This window comes from Halichoerus grypus, chromosome 6 (genome assembly GCF_964656455.1).
Source record: "Halichoerus grypus chromosome 6, mHalGry1.hap1.1, whole genome shotgun sequence".
NCBI classification, from domain to species: domain Eukaryota; kingdom Metazoa; phylum Chordata; class Mammalia; order Carnivora; family Phocidae; genus Halichoerus; species Halichoerus grypus.
Genome location: NC_135717.1, coordinates 116955004 through 116969565, shown reverse-complemented (window position 1 = coordinate 116969565; position 14562 = coordinate 116955004). Strand labels below are relative to the sequence as shown.

Here is a 14562-nt window from a genome sequence, read left to right as displayed (position 1 = left end):
ATTCTGGTGTGCCGTGGAATTTCTATTTTTTTTTTTTAGATTTTATTTATTTATTTGAGAGAGAGAGAGAACGAGAGAGAGGGGGGAGGGTCAGAGGGAGAAACAGACTCCCCGCCGAGCAGGGAGCCCGATGCGGGACTCGATCCAGGGACTCCAGGATCATGACCCGAGCCGAAGGCAGTCGCTTAACCAACTGAGCCACCCAGGCGCCCGGAATTTCTATTTTTTTGATGGAACACTTCTCGTTCCTTTCTTTCAGTGTATAAAAATACATATCTAATAAAATCAGCTCACAAAAGGTCTGACACAACTCTGCAACCATGTCCTTTTCCTCATTTTCTCTAAAGCAGTTTCTGAAAGGATGTGATATACACTGTTTTCCAACTCAAGAAAAGATTAAAGGTTGGCTGGTACAGGAGTCAAAAATCTGAAGAAAGTAAAAAAGAGCACTGCAATTAGTTTGATGGCTTAATTCTGCTACTTTGTAAGGCAGTGAATGGGCTGCAGAGACTGCCTTAGCACACTGGACAACGGGTGGGCACGGGATGGGCTTGCCATGCCACAGGTCCTCCTGAGGGGCCAGGAGTTGTTGCTCTGCTCATCAGTCCTGGCCATGATATGGCAGGGGCACGTTCCCGCTGCCAGCCACAGCCTGTTGCCTTTTCCCTTCTTTGGGAGACCTTCTGCGTCAGAAGAAAGAAAGTTTAAGAGTTTACTAATTTGAAATTTCACTGTGAGTTTTTGTTCCAGCTCCATTAGTAAGAAGACTTGATCTACAGCTCTGGCAAACACAGAAGGATCTGCCTCTTCCAACAGTCCACGGAGCTCTCCCAGGACCACCCTATGTGACCCTAGCCCCCCACTCTTCTTATTTATTTATTCGTGTTGCCTTTGTACCTGTCTGGCTCCTCTTCTGCCCTTGAGTGCAGAAACGTTGTAGTTGCTGCTGTAGCCCCAGCAAATACCGAGTATCTACCACACCTGGCACATAATAGACAATAAATGACTGATGAATGAACTAATATAGACCTGCTGGCCCTTCAATGGGAAAAAACCAAACATTAAAAGCTTTCAGGATATAGAGTTCATACTACAGTCACTAAAAACTCTTCTGCTGATAACTTTCAGTTCCTTCTCACCTGATCGGTATCGTTCATCCCTGGCTCCCCCAGATCGAGTTCGGTGGTACTTAGAAGGAGCGGAAGTTTGAGCTGCAGACGGAGCGGGTGTCTGGTTTCTATGTTCTTTCTGCACTGCTGAATCAGTTTCTAAAAAAGGAAGTTTGGAATACGGTTATCTGACAACAATAACAGCAAAGGTTTCTGAGCACTTTATGGCATTCCCACAACACTCTCAGGTAAGTACTATTACCCCATCTATAATAAAGGATTAGAGAGCATCAATATACACACATAAAAATGATGCAAAGACATCCAGGCTAAAAAATATAATCTTAGAGTCGTAGTTGTCAACAGGTGATGGGAGAGAAATAGCAAGAAGCTAAATGTAAAGTGAAAAGGCCATTCCAGAGATTCTAAGAATTAATGGGGAGGGCTGTATATGAACCCCTAATCCTGCATAATGGTACAAAGAAAGCATGGAGAGCTTTAGCCTCCCCCACCATAAGTTACTCCAAATAAACGTGTCATTTAAGCAAAATTACGGTGTTTATTATGCAAACAGCTTCAAGTCAAGTCTATTAGCCCCTTTCAACTGGAGTCACTACTGAACTTGTCCCTTTCCAGTACCTGGCCTGTCCCCATTCTCTGCCCTCTCAACATTTACTGTCTTATAACAAATACAGAGAAGGGGGAAATAAGCAGGTAAAATAATCAGAAGAAAAACACTTTAAGTTCTGGTATTATACTGCCTTTTTTTCCTCAAATGGTGTGAGCTCCTAAGTCATATTTTTTAAAGTTATAGTAAGACCTTTTAACATAAGATATACCCTTTTAATAAATTTATAAGTGTATAATACAGTACTATAAACTCCAAGCATCATGTTGTATAACAGATCTCTAGAACTCATTCATCTTGCATAACTAAAACTTTTTAAAATTTAAATTCAATTAGCCAACAATATAGTACATCATCAGTTTCAGATGTAGAGTTCAATAATTCATCAGTTGCGTATAACACCCAGTGCTCATCCCATCACGTGCCCTCCTTAATGCCCATCACCCAGTTACCCCATACCCCCACCCCGCGCCTCCAGCAACCCTGTTTATTTCCTATGGTTAAGAGTCTCTCATGGTTTGTCTCCCTCTCTGATGACTTCCCCGTAACTAAAACTTTTTACCCACTGAGTAGCAATTCCCCATCCCCCCCTCAGCAACCACCATTCTACTCTCTTTCTGAGTATGACTGTTTTAGACTCCTCATAAAAGTGGAATCATATAGCATTTGTCCTTCTGGGACTGGCCTATTTCACTCAGCATCATATCCTCCAGATTCATCCATGTTGTCACGTATTACAGGATTTTCTTTTTCTATGGCATATTTTAAATTTCTTAAATAGCACTTAATTGTGCCCAGCAAGGATCTCACACATAGGAAATTAAGTGCCCACTACAGTAAGATGGCACTTATCCAGTGAATGTACTGCTCCAGATCACAGGTGAGAATCAGCTTCTAATCAAGAAATAAAAAAGCACAGTGGTCTGGGGAATATAAGCAATAGTCCTACATACCTTGTGCAGGCTGAGGGCATCACAGTACTACAGGAACTGAGACTCCTCATGACAATGTCATATCATCTTTTAAAAAGGGTTAGCATGCTAGAGAGGCCATCTATAAGAGCTCTTGGTGACAGTCCCAGCTGAGCCCAGCTCTCTACCTGCCCCTGCCAAGGCACCAGACATATGAGCGAAACCATCTTGAACCTTCTAGACCAGCCCATGAACCAGGTGAAAAGCACTTAGTGACCCTAAGTGGCACTATGTGGAGCACGAAAATCACCCAACCAAGCCCTGCTCAAATTCCTGGCCCACAAAATCTTAAGACAGTATTTAAAAGTTTTTTTTTTTTAATAGTTAGATTATTTTTCATATACTGTTTTTAAGAAAGCAAGAAAAATATATTTTAGGATGCTCTCCACTAAAGTGCTTTTATGGATCTAGAAATGTTTATTTTTGATGGTTCCTGGCAGCTGAAAATTTTAACATAAAATATATTAGCAGAGCAGAACATATTTTAACACTGATATTTTGAAATGTAATGTCTGGGATTGTAAATTGAAGGGTTTTTTTTTTTAAGATTTATTTATTTTTTTAAAAAAAAAATATATATTTTTAAAGACTTTATTTATTTATTTGACACAGAGAGATAGCAAGAGAGAGAGAAAGAGAGAAAGAGCACAAGCAGGGGGAGCGGCAGGCAGAGGGAGAAGCAGGCTTCCTGCATGAGCAGGGAGCCCGATGCGGGGCTCGATCCCAGGACTCTGGGAATCATGACCTGAGCTGAAGGCAGTGGTTTAACCAACTGAGCCACCCAGGCGCCCCAAGATTTATTTATTTGAGAAAGAGAGAGAGAGAGTGCGCGCACACAAGTGGGAGGGGCGGGGGAGAGGGAGAGAGAATCTCAAGCAAACTCCGCACAGAGCACAGAGCCTGATACGGGGCTCAATCCCAGGACCCTGAGATCATGACCTGAGCCGAAACCAAGAGTTGGGTGCTTAGGGGCACCTGGGTGGCTCAGTCGTCAAGCGTCTGCCTTCGGCTCAGGTCATGATCCCGGGGCCCTGGGATCAGGTCCCATATCGGGCTCCCTGCTCAGGGGGGAATCTGTTTCTCCCTCTACCCCCGCCCCCCACTCATGCTCTCTCTCTCTCTGTCTGAAATAAATAAAATCTTTAAAAAAAAAAAAAAAAAGAGTTGGGAGTTCAACCAACTGCACCACCCAAGCGCCCCTGTAAATTGAAGTTTTTAATTAACCTAAATTCTTTTGATAATACATTTCACAGAAGAGCCATACTGAATTCTTAATATTTTCATACCTCATTTCATTTCTTAGTTTACAAAGGAGTTAACCAACTATAGCCCATGTCTTTTTATTTTTCTAACTGGTTTCATCAGAACATAGCCGTGCTCGTCTGTTTACGTACTGCCTCGGGGTGCTTTCACACTGTCAAGGCAGCGCTGAGAACCTGGGACGGGTACTGATGGTCCTCAAAGCCTGAAATACCTACTATCTCACCCTTCGCAGAAGGAGCTTACCAACTCTCAGTCTATAATAACAAAAGCTAGTGGCTCAGTCGGTTAAGTGTCCGATTCTTGATTTTGGCTCAGGTCATGATCTCAGGGTCACAGACTGAGCCCCACATCAGGCTCCACACTGAGCATGGAGCCTGCTTAAGAGTCTCTCTCTCCCTCTCCCTCTAACCCCCACCCCCACCACTTGCTCTAAAAATAAAAAAATAATAAGGTTTGTTTTGTGCTAGGCACTGTGCATTTAGAAGTTTTCACATGTTATTTATTCTTCACAAGAATCCTACAAAGTCAGCAGTAACACTATCAACTTATTACAGAAAAGAGATCAGAGACATGGATTATTTTATGCCAAGTCACACAGCCAAGGGATGGCAGAGCCAGGATTCAAACCCAGATCTAACTCCACTGGTTCTCAACCAGAAAAGGGTATGAAAATTCTCCCAAGACTATTAGGAGGAAAGCAATCAGAATTAATAATATAGTTTAGGAACATCTAAATGCTTCAGGATTTAGTCAGCGGCTAGACAATAGTTCCTTTAAAAAAAAAAAAAAATCAACTGCCTTCATGTACAAGATTCTGCAAAAAGCCCCTCCAAATAAAATTTTCAGCCTTTCATTAGAGAAATCATTTAAAGCATATTCCAATTAACTTTAAATAGAGAACAAAATATAGAAAGGGCTATTTTTATTTATATTGTCAGATGATCTATACAGGAAGGAAATCAGATTAGTACACATGAGCTACTCTGCCTGTAAATATGCACGGAGAAAATGGTTTAACTTAGAGCACTAAGTTTAAAACACTAGCTTTGTATTACTTTGCGGGAGAGGGTGTCACAGTGAACCTGTATCTGAATTACCCATCACTGATTACTTTTTAAGTTAAATAAGTAGGACAGACCAAACCACCCTGCTAAGAAACAAGGAGCTTCTGAATTAGATAGGTAATAATCCAAAGGATGAAAAGCATGAACACAGATTCTCATTTCACAAAGGATGGACACCAAAGGTTTATGTATTTTTTACCATTCCTCTCACTTATGCTTTTACTTTGTATTCTTCAATGTAATTACTTAGGAGAAAGAAGATAATATAGGTCAAAGAATAGAATTTGTTTCAAAGAAATGACAGGGCAGTGATAGGGGAAGTGGGAGTTGATACATTTGTTTGAGGAAAAATGCAAGAGAATGAATATTTCTACTCAGGATTATCTAAGCGTTATCAGAGATCAAACAGACATCTGATGAGAACTGAGTCAGATGACACTTAGCAAGAGATCTACTGAGCTGGTACTGGGGGAAATAAAAAAAAAAAAAAAGGTCTCACAACACTCTATCCACCAAGCAACATTACTATGATGCTCTGCTCAGTTCTCAGTTCTCTCAGGAATTTAGTCATCCAAGCAGACCAGGTCCCTTTTGGGTCTAAAACCATGACAATCATTTTGTTGTAGCTTGTCAGAAATGAAACCAGAAGGTCGACTTGCAGTTTTAATACGTGGCTGACAAGTTTGTTCACTGAGTATTCCTTGGGTGGCCACGAAGCACAATGCCACAGAAACATGGATTTCTGACAGAACAACCTTGGCTTAAATTTGCAATACACCTGCTTGAAGTTCAAAAGAAGCGAAAGAAAGAAAGAAAGAGAGTAAGAAAGAAAGAGGGAAGAAAGAAAGAAAGAAAGAAAGGAAAAAACAAAAAGAGTAAAATGAATTCTTTGGAATTGAATCACTTTAAGTATAACAGGGGAGTTTAATAATGGAACTGTAGATAATCCTTTTTTTTTTTTAAGTAATCTCTACATCCAACATGGGGCTTGAACTCATGACCCTAAGATCAAGTCACATGACTGTACCAGCCAGGCACCCCTGTAGATAATCCTTTTGAATGTAAATAATCAGTCTCCAATTTACATGAATTTTATAAATTTTTATTCCCATGAATTAGCTTATCTTTTAAAATATAATACAAGTATATTTTATATGTGCATTGAAAAAACTGGAAGCAAATACAGTAAAATGTTAATAGCAATTATCTCTAGGGGATGAGATTATGAATGTTTTATATATTTTTTCATAGGCTTTACTGGGATGCTATAATTTACAAAAGTTATCTTTTTCAAAACATAAATATATGTTCATTACAGAACATCAAGGAAATAGTTAAGTGTAAAAAAGAAAATAAAAATGATATTAGATCTTCTTAATTCAAAGGTCATACCACATAGACTGACCAAAAGAAGTTGAAATAATATTCAGTTTTTAGCTTCTTTAGATAAATTAGGACTCTACAAGCAGGATTTTCCAATCTTCTAAAATCAGTTGCCTCCTTTTCCAAAAGTAACTGACAAATCAATACAAATTTGGAGGTGAGAGGGAGGAAACAATGTCCTGGTTGGATTAAAAGAACTGTGGAAGTCTATTTCTACCTTAGCTTACTTGCCAGGGCAACAATTTGTCATGGAAGGGGGCAGGAAACAATGTACCTCAAGTCTCCTCAAAGAGAAGAGGGAGGGTCAGGGGACATGGGAGCACAGCAGGGCATTATTTAACAGTACATCCAATGTCAGCGGGGCAGGCAAGATGCTGCTCAAACATGAATCATTCCTTGCCCAGGGTTTCACACTCCAACAGATCTCAGGAATTACCTGGGGCCTGAAAACAGAGATTTCTATACTTCGAATAAGATGTGTACAGTTTCACTATCATAGTAAGAAATTAAAAGCAAAGATAGAATTCACTACATGTATCAACATAATAAGGTATTACACACCGCAAAAAAAAGAAAAATATGTTGACTCAGCAGACCTGTGAAATAGTCTAAATGAAATAATGTCAAGTGATGAAAGAACACAAAATATCATGTCCATAAGGTGATTACAACTGTAAATGTTAAAAACTACTTATATGCACTTATAAGGACCAAACAGGACATAAAATCCCTTAAGTAATGATGAGGTACTCTGTAGTTCTTCACTATTTCATTCTTTTGTTTACAGAAAGAGTTATGTATAAATCAAAGTAATTTTAAAAAACAGTTAATTCAGGTACATGCTGGAACAAGAGCTGTGGACCTCACAAATCAAGTCTTCTTCAAAACTTCTAAATTCAAGTGTGAGGGTGCCTGGGTGGCTCAGTTGGTTAAGCGACTGCCTTTGGCTCGGGTTATGATCCTGGAGTCCTGGGATCGAGTCCCACATCGGGCTCCCTGCTCAGTGGGGAGTCTGCTTCTCCCTCTGACCCTCTTCCCTCTGGTGCTGTCTCTCATTCTCTCTTTCTCAAATTAATAAATAAAATCTTTAAAAATAAATAAGTAAATTCAAGTGTGAACATACTTGAGATCCAAAGAAAAAGATAACTCGCTGATTATTACACAATGACTTGTTAGTTCGAGGGTTCCTGATATTTTGGTCAGTTGTATAGAATATCCACTAGGGGTCGCCATTATGTTTAACTAATGATGATGTTACCAGATTTAATAAGTTGAAGAAAAACCACAAATTTTAATTTCTTCTACAATACAAAGCCTCCCTTCTCAATGATCAACATGTACATGATTTATTGTTCTTTCACAAAGACAGACTTCCATGATGCCATTGTTTGAACACAGTAACAGTGATGACTTGAAAAAGAGGCTGATATTTACTGGTATAAAACTATGCAAAATTTCCTTTAAGAAGATGGAAGAAAGCCAACCTCAGCTTCTTATCTTTCAACTCTGCCTATGATTTAGCAGATATTCTCACCTGCAAGAGTAACAGAGTAAAGCAGGATGGGCTCTGAGGACCAAGTAATGTAATAATTCAACGTTTTAGAGTAAACAGAGCAGATATGCTCACTGCTCTTGGTGCTGGAGTACAGAAAAGAAATTAAATAAGTGACCACCACTTCCTGTATATCTTTTACACCACGTATGGGCTGAAAGGAAAAGAACCAGGCGCTCTGAAGGCCCACAGAATGGGCAATTTAGTTTGTATTAGAATTTCAGGGAAGATCTGTTACGAGGAGACACTGATACTGGCTTTAGTAAGGCAAAGAGAAGGAAAAGCCACTTTCTACAAAAGCATGGTATTTGTAGAAGTCCAGAGAGGGAGGAAAAGCCTTGACAAGTGTAAGAAAGACTGATGGGGACAGCGAAAGAGATAGAGCGATAAAAAACGAGGCTGGAAGAAAAGCTGGGTTGGGCCACTTATGCTAAGCCAAAAGAGCGGTCTTTGAAGGGATTTAAACAGGAAATGACAGAATAATAATGATAATAACATTTCTATGGCTCTTTAAACTTTCATGACACCATCTCATTTTACCTTCACAATAACATTCTCTGATAGACACCATTAAGGGAGGACACCCATCACAGATTAAATTTATTTTTCTATACTGAGAGAATGAGTAATCACCTTGAATCATTATAAATGGAGCCTCCACTCCCACCTGGTACAAGAAGGGTGGGTGAGGGTACCGGTGAATCACTTGGGGAATCTTCCTTTTGGAGCTAAAGTCCCATCCCGTGTTCCTCCCCACTCCCTTGCTAAGAGCCTGCCTTAGAAGGATAGGTGATTAACCTCACTGGCTGGGGAAAGGGAGGAAAGAATGAAGAGTGTTTGCATTTGGAGCCTGGAAAAGGGGCCACCCACCTGCCTGATTCCTAGGGGTGGATTCTGAGAGAAAGGGGAGTTAGAGGTTCTGGGTCTGGGAAGTGGCAGGTGTTTGAACAGATCCTGACCCAGAGCTTCCCAGGCCACCTGGCATCAGGAAACTGGCTGAGCATGGAGCTGAAAGAGTACTATACGAAGAGCTCTGCTCTGAGAATTCAAGACGGCTACGTTGGCTGAGCTGAGTAGAGACTGGGCTCCTCTGTCCAGAAAGCATGCTTAACAGTGGGTTGGTACCACTGGTCACCAGGTGAGGACCAGTATTCAAAACTCCCCCGTGAGGTACTGAAAAGCAGCAGCAGACTATGGGGCTCTTCCCTTTTGGGTGTGGAAACTGCACTGACCACCTTTTTCTGCTCTAGCTATATCCCAGGGGGTTCTTGAACAATTCAGAGAAGCCCCCCCGAGGAAGATAGTGGACTTCCTTCTGATAAGGAATGTGGGAACAGATATGACTGCAATGTGTGTGCACTCCAGACTATACTACTATCCAAACCTAGCAAATGAAAGCACAGAACTGGGACTGGAATACAAAATTCCATGTTTTTTCCATTAGGATGCGATCCTCACTCGGGAAGGAACTTTTAAATCAAAATGAAATAGATAAAATAAAATAGATGTCACCCCCACCCCTCCACACACACCAAGAGACATTCTGCCTACTTAATATTTATATAGTTGGAAATGTTCTGGAACATTCCAAAATGCCATACCTGATTTCAATAGCTGGTTTTAAGTTCACATCCCTTGAATTTCCACAGTTCGTTGTTCAGAACTCTCTTACAATGCTTAGTTTACTGTATCTTTTATAATCCTCATTTGTATATCTGTCTTATCTCTCCTACTTGTAACTTGTACTCCTCCTACTACAAATAACTTGAGGTCAGAGTCTGGTCTTAACTCATCTTGTACCTCCTGCAGTAACCAGCTCTGGGTCTCACAGTGTAGGCACCCACAATTTTGGCTAAAATACATAATTAAGATCTTGTCTGTCTCCTCAGCTCCACCAATGATAGTGAGTGACTGGGAAAAACAAAGACAAAAATGGAGAGATACCAATTTAAAGGGCATGGTCAAATGTTAATATGAAAAGCCTGCTTATTTGTGTATCTCTAAGCTAGGCAAGTTTTATGCAAAAAAAAAAAAAATTGTACCTTTCACAATTTTCATACTCATGCACAGTCATTAAGAAGAACAGGGTCATGGGGTGCCTGGGTGGCTCAGTCGTTGGGCATCTGCCTTCGGCTCAGGTCATGATCCCAGGGTCCTGGGATTGAGCCCCACATCGGGCTCCCTGCTCCGCGGAAAGTCTGCTTCTCCCTCACCCACTCCCCCCTGCTTGTGTTCCCTCTTTTGCTGTGTCTCTCTCTGTCAAATAAATAAATAAAATCTTTAAAAACAAAAACAAAAACAAAAAACAGGGTCGTAAACTGATGGTTACCAGAGGGGGGTTGGGTGGGGGGATGGGTGAAATAGGTGATGGGGATTAAGGAGTGCACAGGTCATGATGAGCACTGGGTGATTAAAATAAAAACAAAACAAAAGAAAGAAAGAAAAATAGGGTCACAGACTATCTTCTAGAGGGGTTATCAGAGGCTTCAGAGAGACAGCATACAACACAAGGTTTTCTGTAGTCATCTACAGGCTTGCACAATCTCAAAGGCAGGACCGAATGGGAAAGAACAGTGATGAAAGGGGTGTGGAGCTGCCGGCAAAGGCAGCATGTGGATACGGACTGGAATACCGGTGAGCAAACACCCTCCAGCAAAATAAGCAGCAATCACAAAAGAAATCCAAGTTTGGGGAAAACCTCTAGGTCACCAGAGTGTCTTACCAGGACAAGCTAGAGAATGTCGACACATGATCAAATTCATAAACTGAGAGGTCTTATCCTTAAAAGGGCAGTATGTGAGGGATTGGGGAAAAAATAATGTGCAAACCTAGGCCAAGAAGGAACATGGAAAAGGTGAGATTCAATTCTAAAGCAGGAGACAAACATAATTAAATGAAGTGAAAGAGAGTGGGACAAAGGCTAAGGACAAAGAAGAAAAACAAATACACAAAGGTTGCAGACAATATCAAATATATGAAGACAGAATGCATTGTTTACACCAATGCCATCAAAAACAGAAGCTGCAGTAATGTCCTAAAACAAGAGACGTGGGCCCAAAAGAAGATGCCACTACTGAACTTCAAGGCAATTTATTTATTTATTTTTAGGGGGAAGGAGGGGGAGGCAGAGGGAGAGAGAGAATCTCAAGCAGGCTCCATGCCCAGTGCAGAGCCTCACACCGAGCCTGACCTCAGAACACTGAGATCACAGTCTGAGGTGAAATGAAGAGTCAGATGCTTAACCAAATGAGCCACCCAGGCACCCATTCAAGGGCAATTTTAAGTGGTAAAGAGTTGCCAAACAGAGCTGAGTAGGTCTCTTCTCAGACCCACCTGAAGGAGGGAAGCCTCCCAGTTTGAACACATGAATCAGGCTGTTTTGGTGACCACATGATTAGCTTGCTTGTGAACAGAGAAAATGAAGTACTAAGGTCTCTGAGGTCTTCTAGTTTGATAGAAATTACCTCTGAATAACGCTTACATAGAAATGTTAGGATAAAGAATTCTGATTAAACATGGCAGAATGAACACTTCTATCTACCCCTACTCCTTCCCAAAATGCCACCAGAATGATGATGAAGGCCTGTAGCAGAACAAGAAAACAAACAGTTCAGATACATGCAGGAAGAGAGACAGCACCAAGAGCTGTTTCTACAAAAAGAATAATAAACTGATGGATAATTCTGAAAAAAAATGCAATCCTAGTAAAGCGAACGGCTTAGCCGTGAACAATATTTACATAATCATAATAACGTAAGCACTGAGTTTCTTCAGCTGCTGCTAAGGTGCTCAGTCCTCCTGAGGAAGCTAAGACCGCATTAGGGTGAGGTTCTCATTCACGGGGTGACTTGCACCATGCCCAGCGGTGCCCGCTCAGCACTCGCCCGCACCATGGCCTTGGTCTTGGAGCTCGCCTGCAACAACTTGGCCCTCACCGTGCACGGGAAGAGGTGATGGTCATGGAGGATAAGATCCATGCCCTCATTAAAGCAGCGGCTGTAAAAGTTGAACCTTCTGGGCTGGGCTTGTTTGAAAGGCCCTGGCCAGTGTCAACATCAGGAGCCTCAACTGTAATGCAGGGGCTGGTGGACCTGCATCAGCAGCTGGTGCTACACCTGCGGGAGGTCCTGCTCCCTCTACCAGGGCTGCCCCAGCTGAGGAGAAGAAAGTGGAAGCAAAGAATCAAGGGAGTCTCATGATGACATGGGCTTTGGTCTTTTTGACTAAACCTCTTCTGTAACCTGTTCAATAAAAAACTGAACTCTTAAAAAAAAAAAAAATGTAAGGGGCACCTGGGTGGCTGAGTCAGTTAAGCATCTGCCTTCAGCTCAGGATCCTGGTATGGAGCCCCTCAATGGGCTCCCTGCTCAGTGGGGAGTCTGCTTCTCCCTCTCCCTCTGCCCCTCCCCCCACTTGTGCACAGGGTCTCTTTCTCTCTCTCTCTCTCAAATAAATGAACAGAATCTTAAAAAAAAAAAAAGCACTGAATGCTGATTTAACAACAAAAGTAACATATTAAGGATATAGCCCACAATTAAGTATGAGGTGGGAAATGTGAAAGTAAAGGGGAAAAGGGAGTATGTGGTGTCCATGTGGTTGAGGGAGGAATATGTAAGAGAGAAAGATTCTAATATTTTCTAGTAGGAAATAAATAATGCTTCAAATTGAAAAAAAAAAGTCCAGAAATAGTGGTAAAAATGGGGGTGCCTGGGTGGCTCAGTCGTTAAGCGTCTGCCTTCGGCTCAGGTCATGATTCCAGAGTCCTGGGATCGAGCCCTGCATTGGGCCCTGCTCCGCGGGAAGCCTGGTTCTCCCTCTCCCACTCCCCCTGCTTGTGTTCCCTCTCTCGCTGTGTCTCTCTGTCAAATAAATAAATAAAATCTTAAAAAAAAAAAAAGTGGTAAAAATGTTACCTAGAAACACAGAGGTAAATGCCAGAAGGAACAGTTAAAGGAGTTGAAAGAATCCATCTCTAGGGAAGAAGACACTGTCCATTTTTGTTGTTGTTACAAACCCTGTAGTCCCATTTGACTATTTAAAATAGATTCATTAATTTCATTTAAAAATAAAACTTAAATAAAGAGAAATGCCAAATCTCAGATGAGAACCAAAATACTCTACACAGTCTCTTGGAGTTGTAGCACGTCTAAACTAAAAGATTTATTGAGGGTGGAGACAAGCTGCCAGGATCATCACTCTCCAATCTGTACAGTAATCTGTTTCTTTCATTACCCAACACTTTCATCTTCACAGACGTTTACTGAAAGAGATACTGGAAATTCTAAATGTCCTTTCTGTTCAGTTCCACAAATATTTCTAGAATGTCTACTACATGCCAGGCCCTAATGCTAGAAACTGGAGACATGAAGAATAAAAATAATAATGAAAAAAGAATTTTCCTGATTTCAAAGACCTTAAGAGTCTAGTAGGAGAGTAAGACACATAAATAAACCATAATCAATGGGACAAAGAGAACTTTTTAAAAATGCAGCTCAGATAATGGGAATGGGAACTGTTTTTGAGAGGGCTGATCAAGGAAGGCTTCTCTGTGGAAGTCCTAGTTGAGCAAACCCCTAGTGGAGTGAGGGAACAAGTCAGGGCGGGGGAGGGGGGGAAGGGGGGTGGGTGGGTATGTCCCAGGCAGACTCATCAGCCTTGTCCAGTGTTGTCTCCTAGTGTCTCAATAGTACTTGGAACCCTGGATGCACTTAGTAAATATGTGGTGTCCGAAGATTTTCTCAGTAACCCTTGTATCATTAGAATAAACTCTTTCCTTAAAAATAGCTGAAATATCAGTTACTTGTATCCAAAGTATCTTAACTTAAAGATGAGACCTGGGATCAGCAGAGGGAAATTGCCTCCCTACATAAAACCTTTGGTTTTTCTACAACTCTAAGAGTGGGCAAGAACGACTAATTTATAGAGAGGTAAGAACACATGCGGTTTGAAATTTCAATTCTTTGGACCATGCCAAAAGAGAGTTAATTTCTGGCCCCTTCCTCCTGAACATCTTGGCAACTGAGGTGTGTGAGAAGCTCTATATCCAGGCCCTAGTAGTTTCCATACTGAAAGATGTGCTACAAGCCATTCCTTTCAAAGAGGCCATGGCTCAGAATGAGTAGGAGATGTGAACATACCAAAGCTTCATTTCTCCCATGACTCTCAATATGTGAGCTTCTTGAGTCCCTGAGTATGATTTTAACCTTTATCAAGATGCGTATTTTTCACACATCATGGTTCTTCATTTACCAGATAAAAATCTGGTTTGTGTTTAACTAAAGAAACAACTATCAGTTCCAATGTTGGGAGATTTGAGTTATTTGACACGTCAGATTTTTGTCAAATAGTGACTTCAGAACCTAACCCCTGTGACACCACTGATTAGGCTATGCATATTATTATTACTATTTTTTTTTTTTTTAGATTTTATTTATTTATTTGACAGAGAGAGACACAGCAAGAGAGGGAACACAAGCAGGGGGAGTAGGAGAGGGAGAAGCAGGCCTCAGCGATGCGGGGCTCGATCCCAGGACCCTGGGATCATGACCTGAGCCAAAGGCAGACGCTTAATGACTAAGCCACCCAGGCGCCC

The 14562-nt window shown here is 41.3% G+C and overlaps 1 protein-coding gene and 1 pseudogene across 2 annotated transcripts in view; one reads left to right on the top strand and one right to left on the bottom strand.

Moving 5' to 3' along the window:
• The window catches only part of DIP2B (disco interacting protein 2 homolog B), a 222341-nt gene that overhangs the window by 97397 nt on the left and 110382 nt on the right, over positions 1 to 14562 (bottom strand). For both annotated transcript variants that reach the window (XM_036098925.2, XM_036098926.2), the window contains exon 3: positions 1140 to 1268. In XM_036098925.2, the coding sequence (XP_035954818.1) occupies positions 1140 to 1268 (129 nt within the window). The remainder of the gene's footprint in view (positions 1 to 1139; positions 1269 to 14562) is intronic.
• LOC118539967 (large ribosomal subunit protein P1 pseudogene) lies at positions 11862 to 12250 on the top strand (annotated as a pseudogene).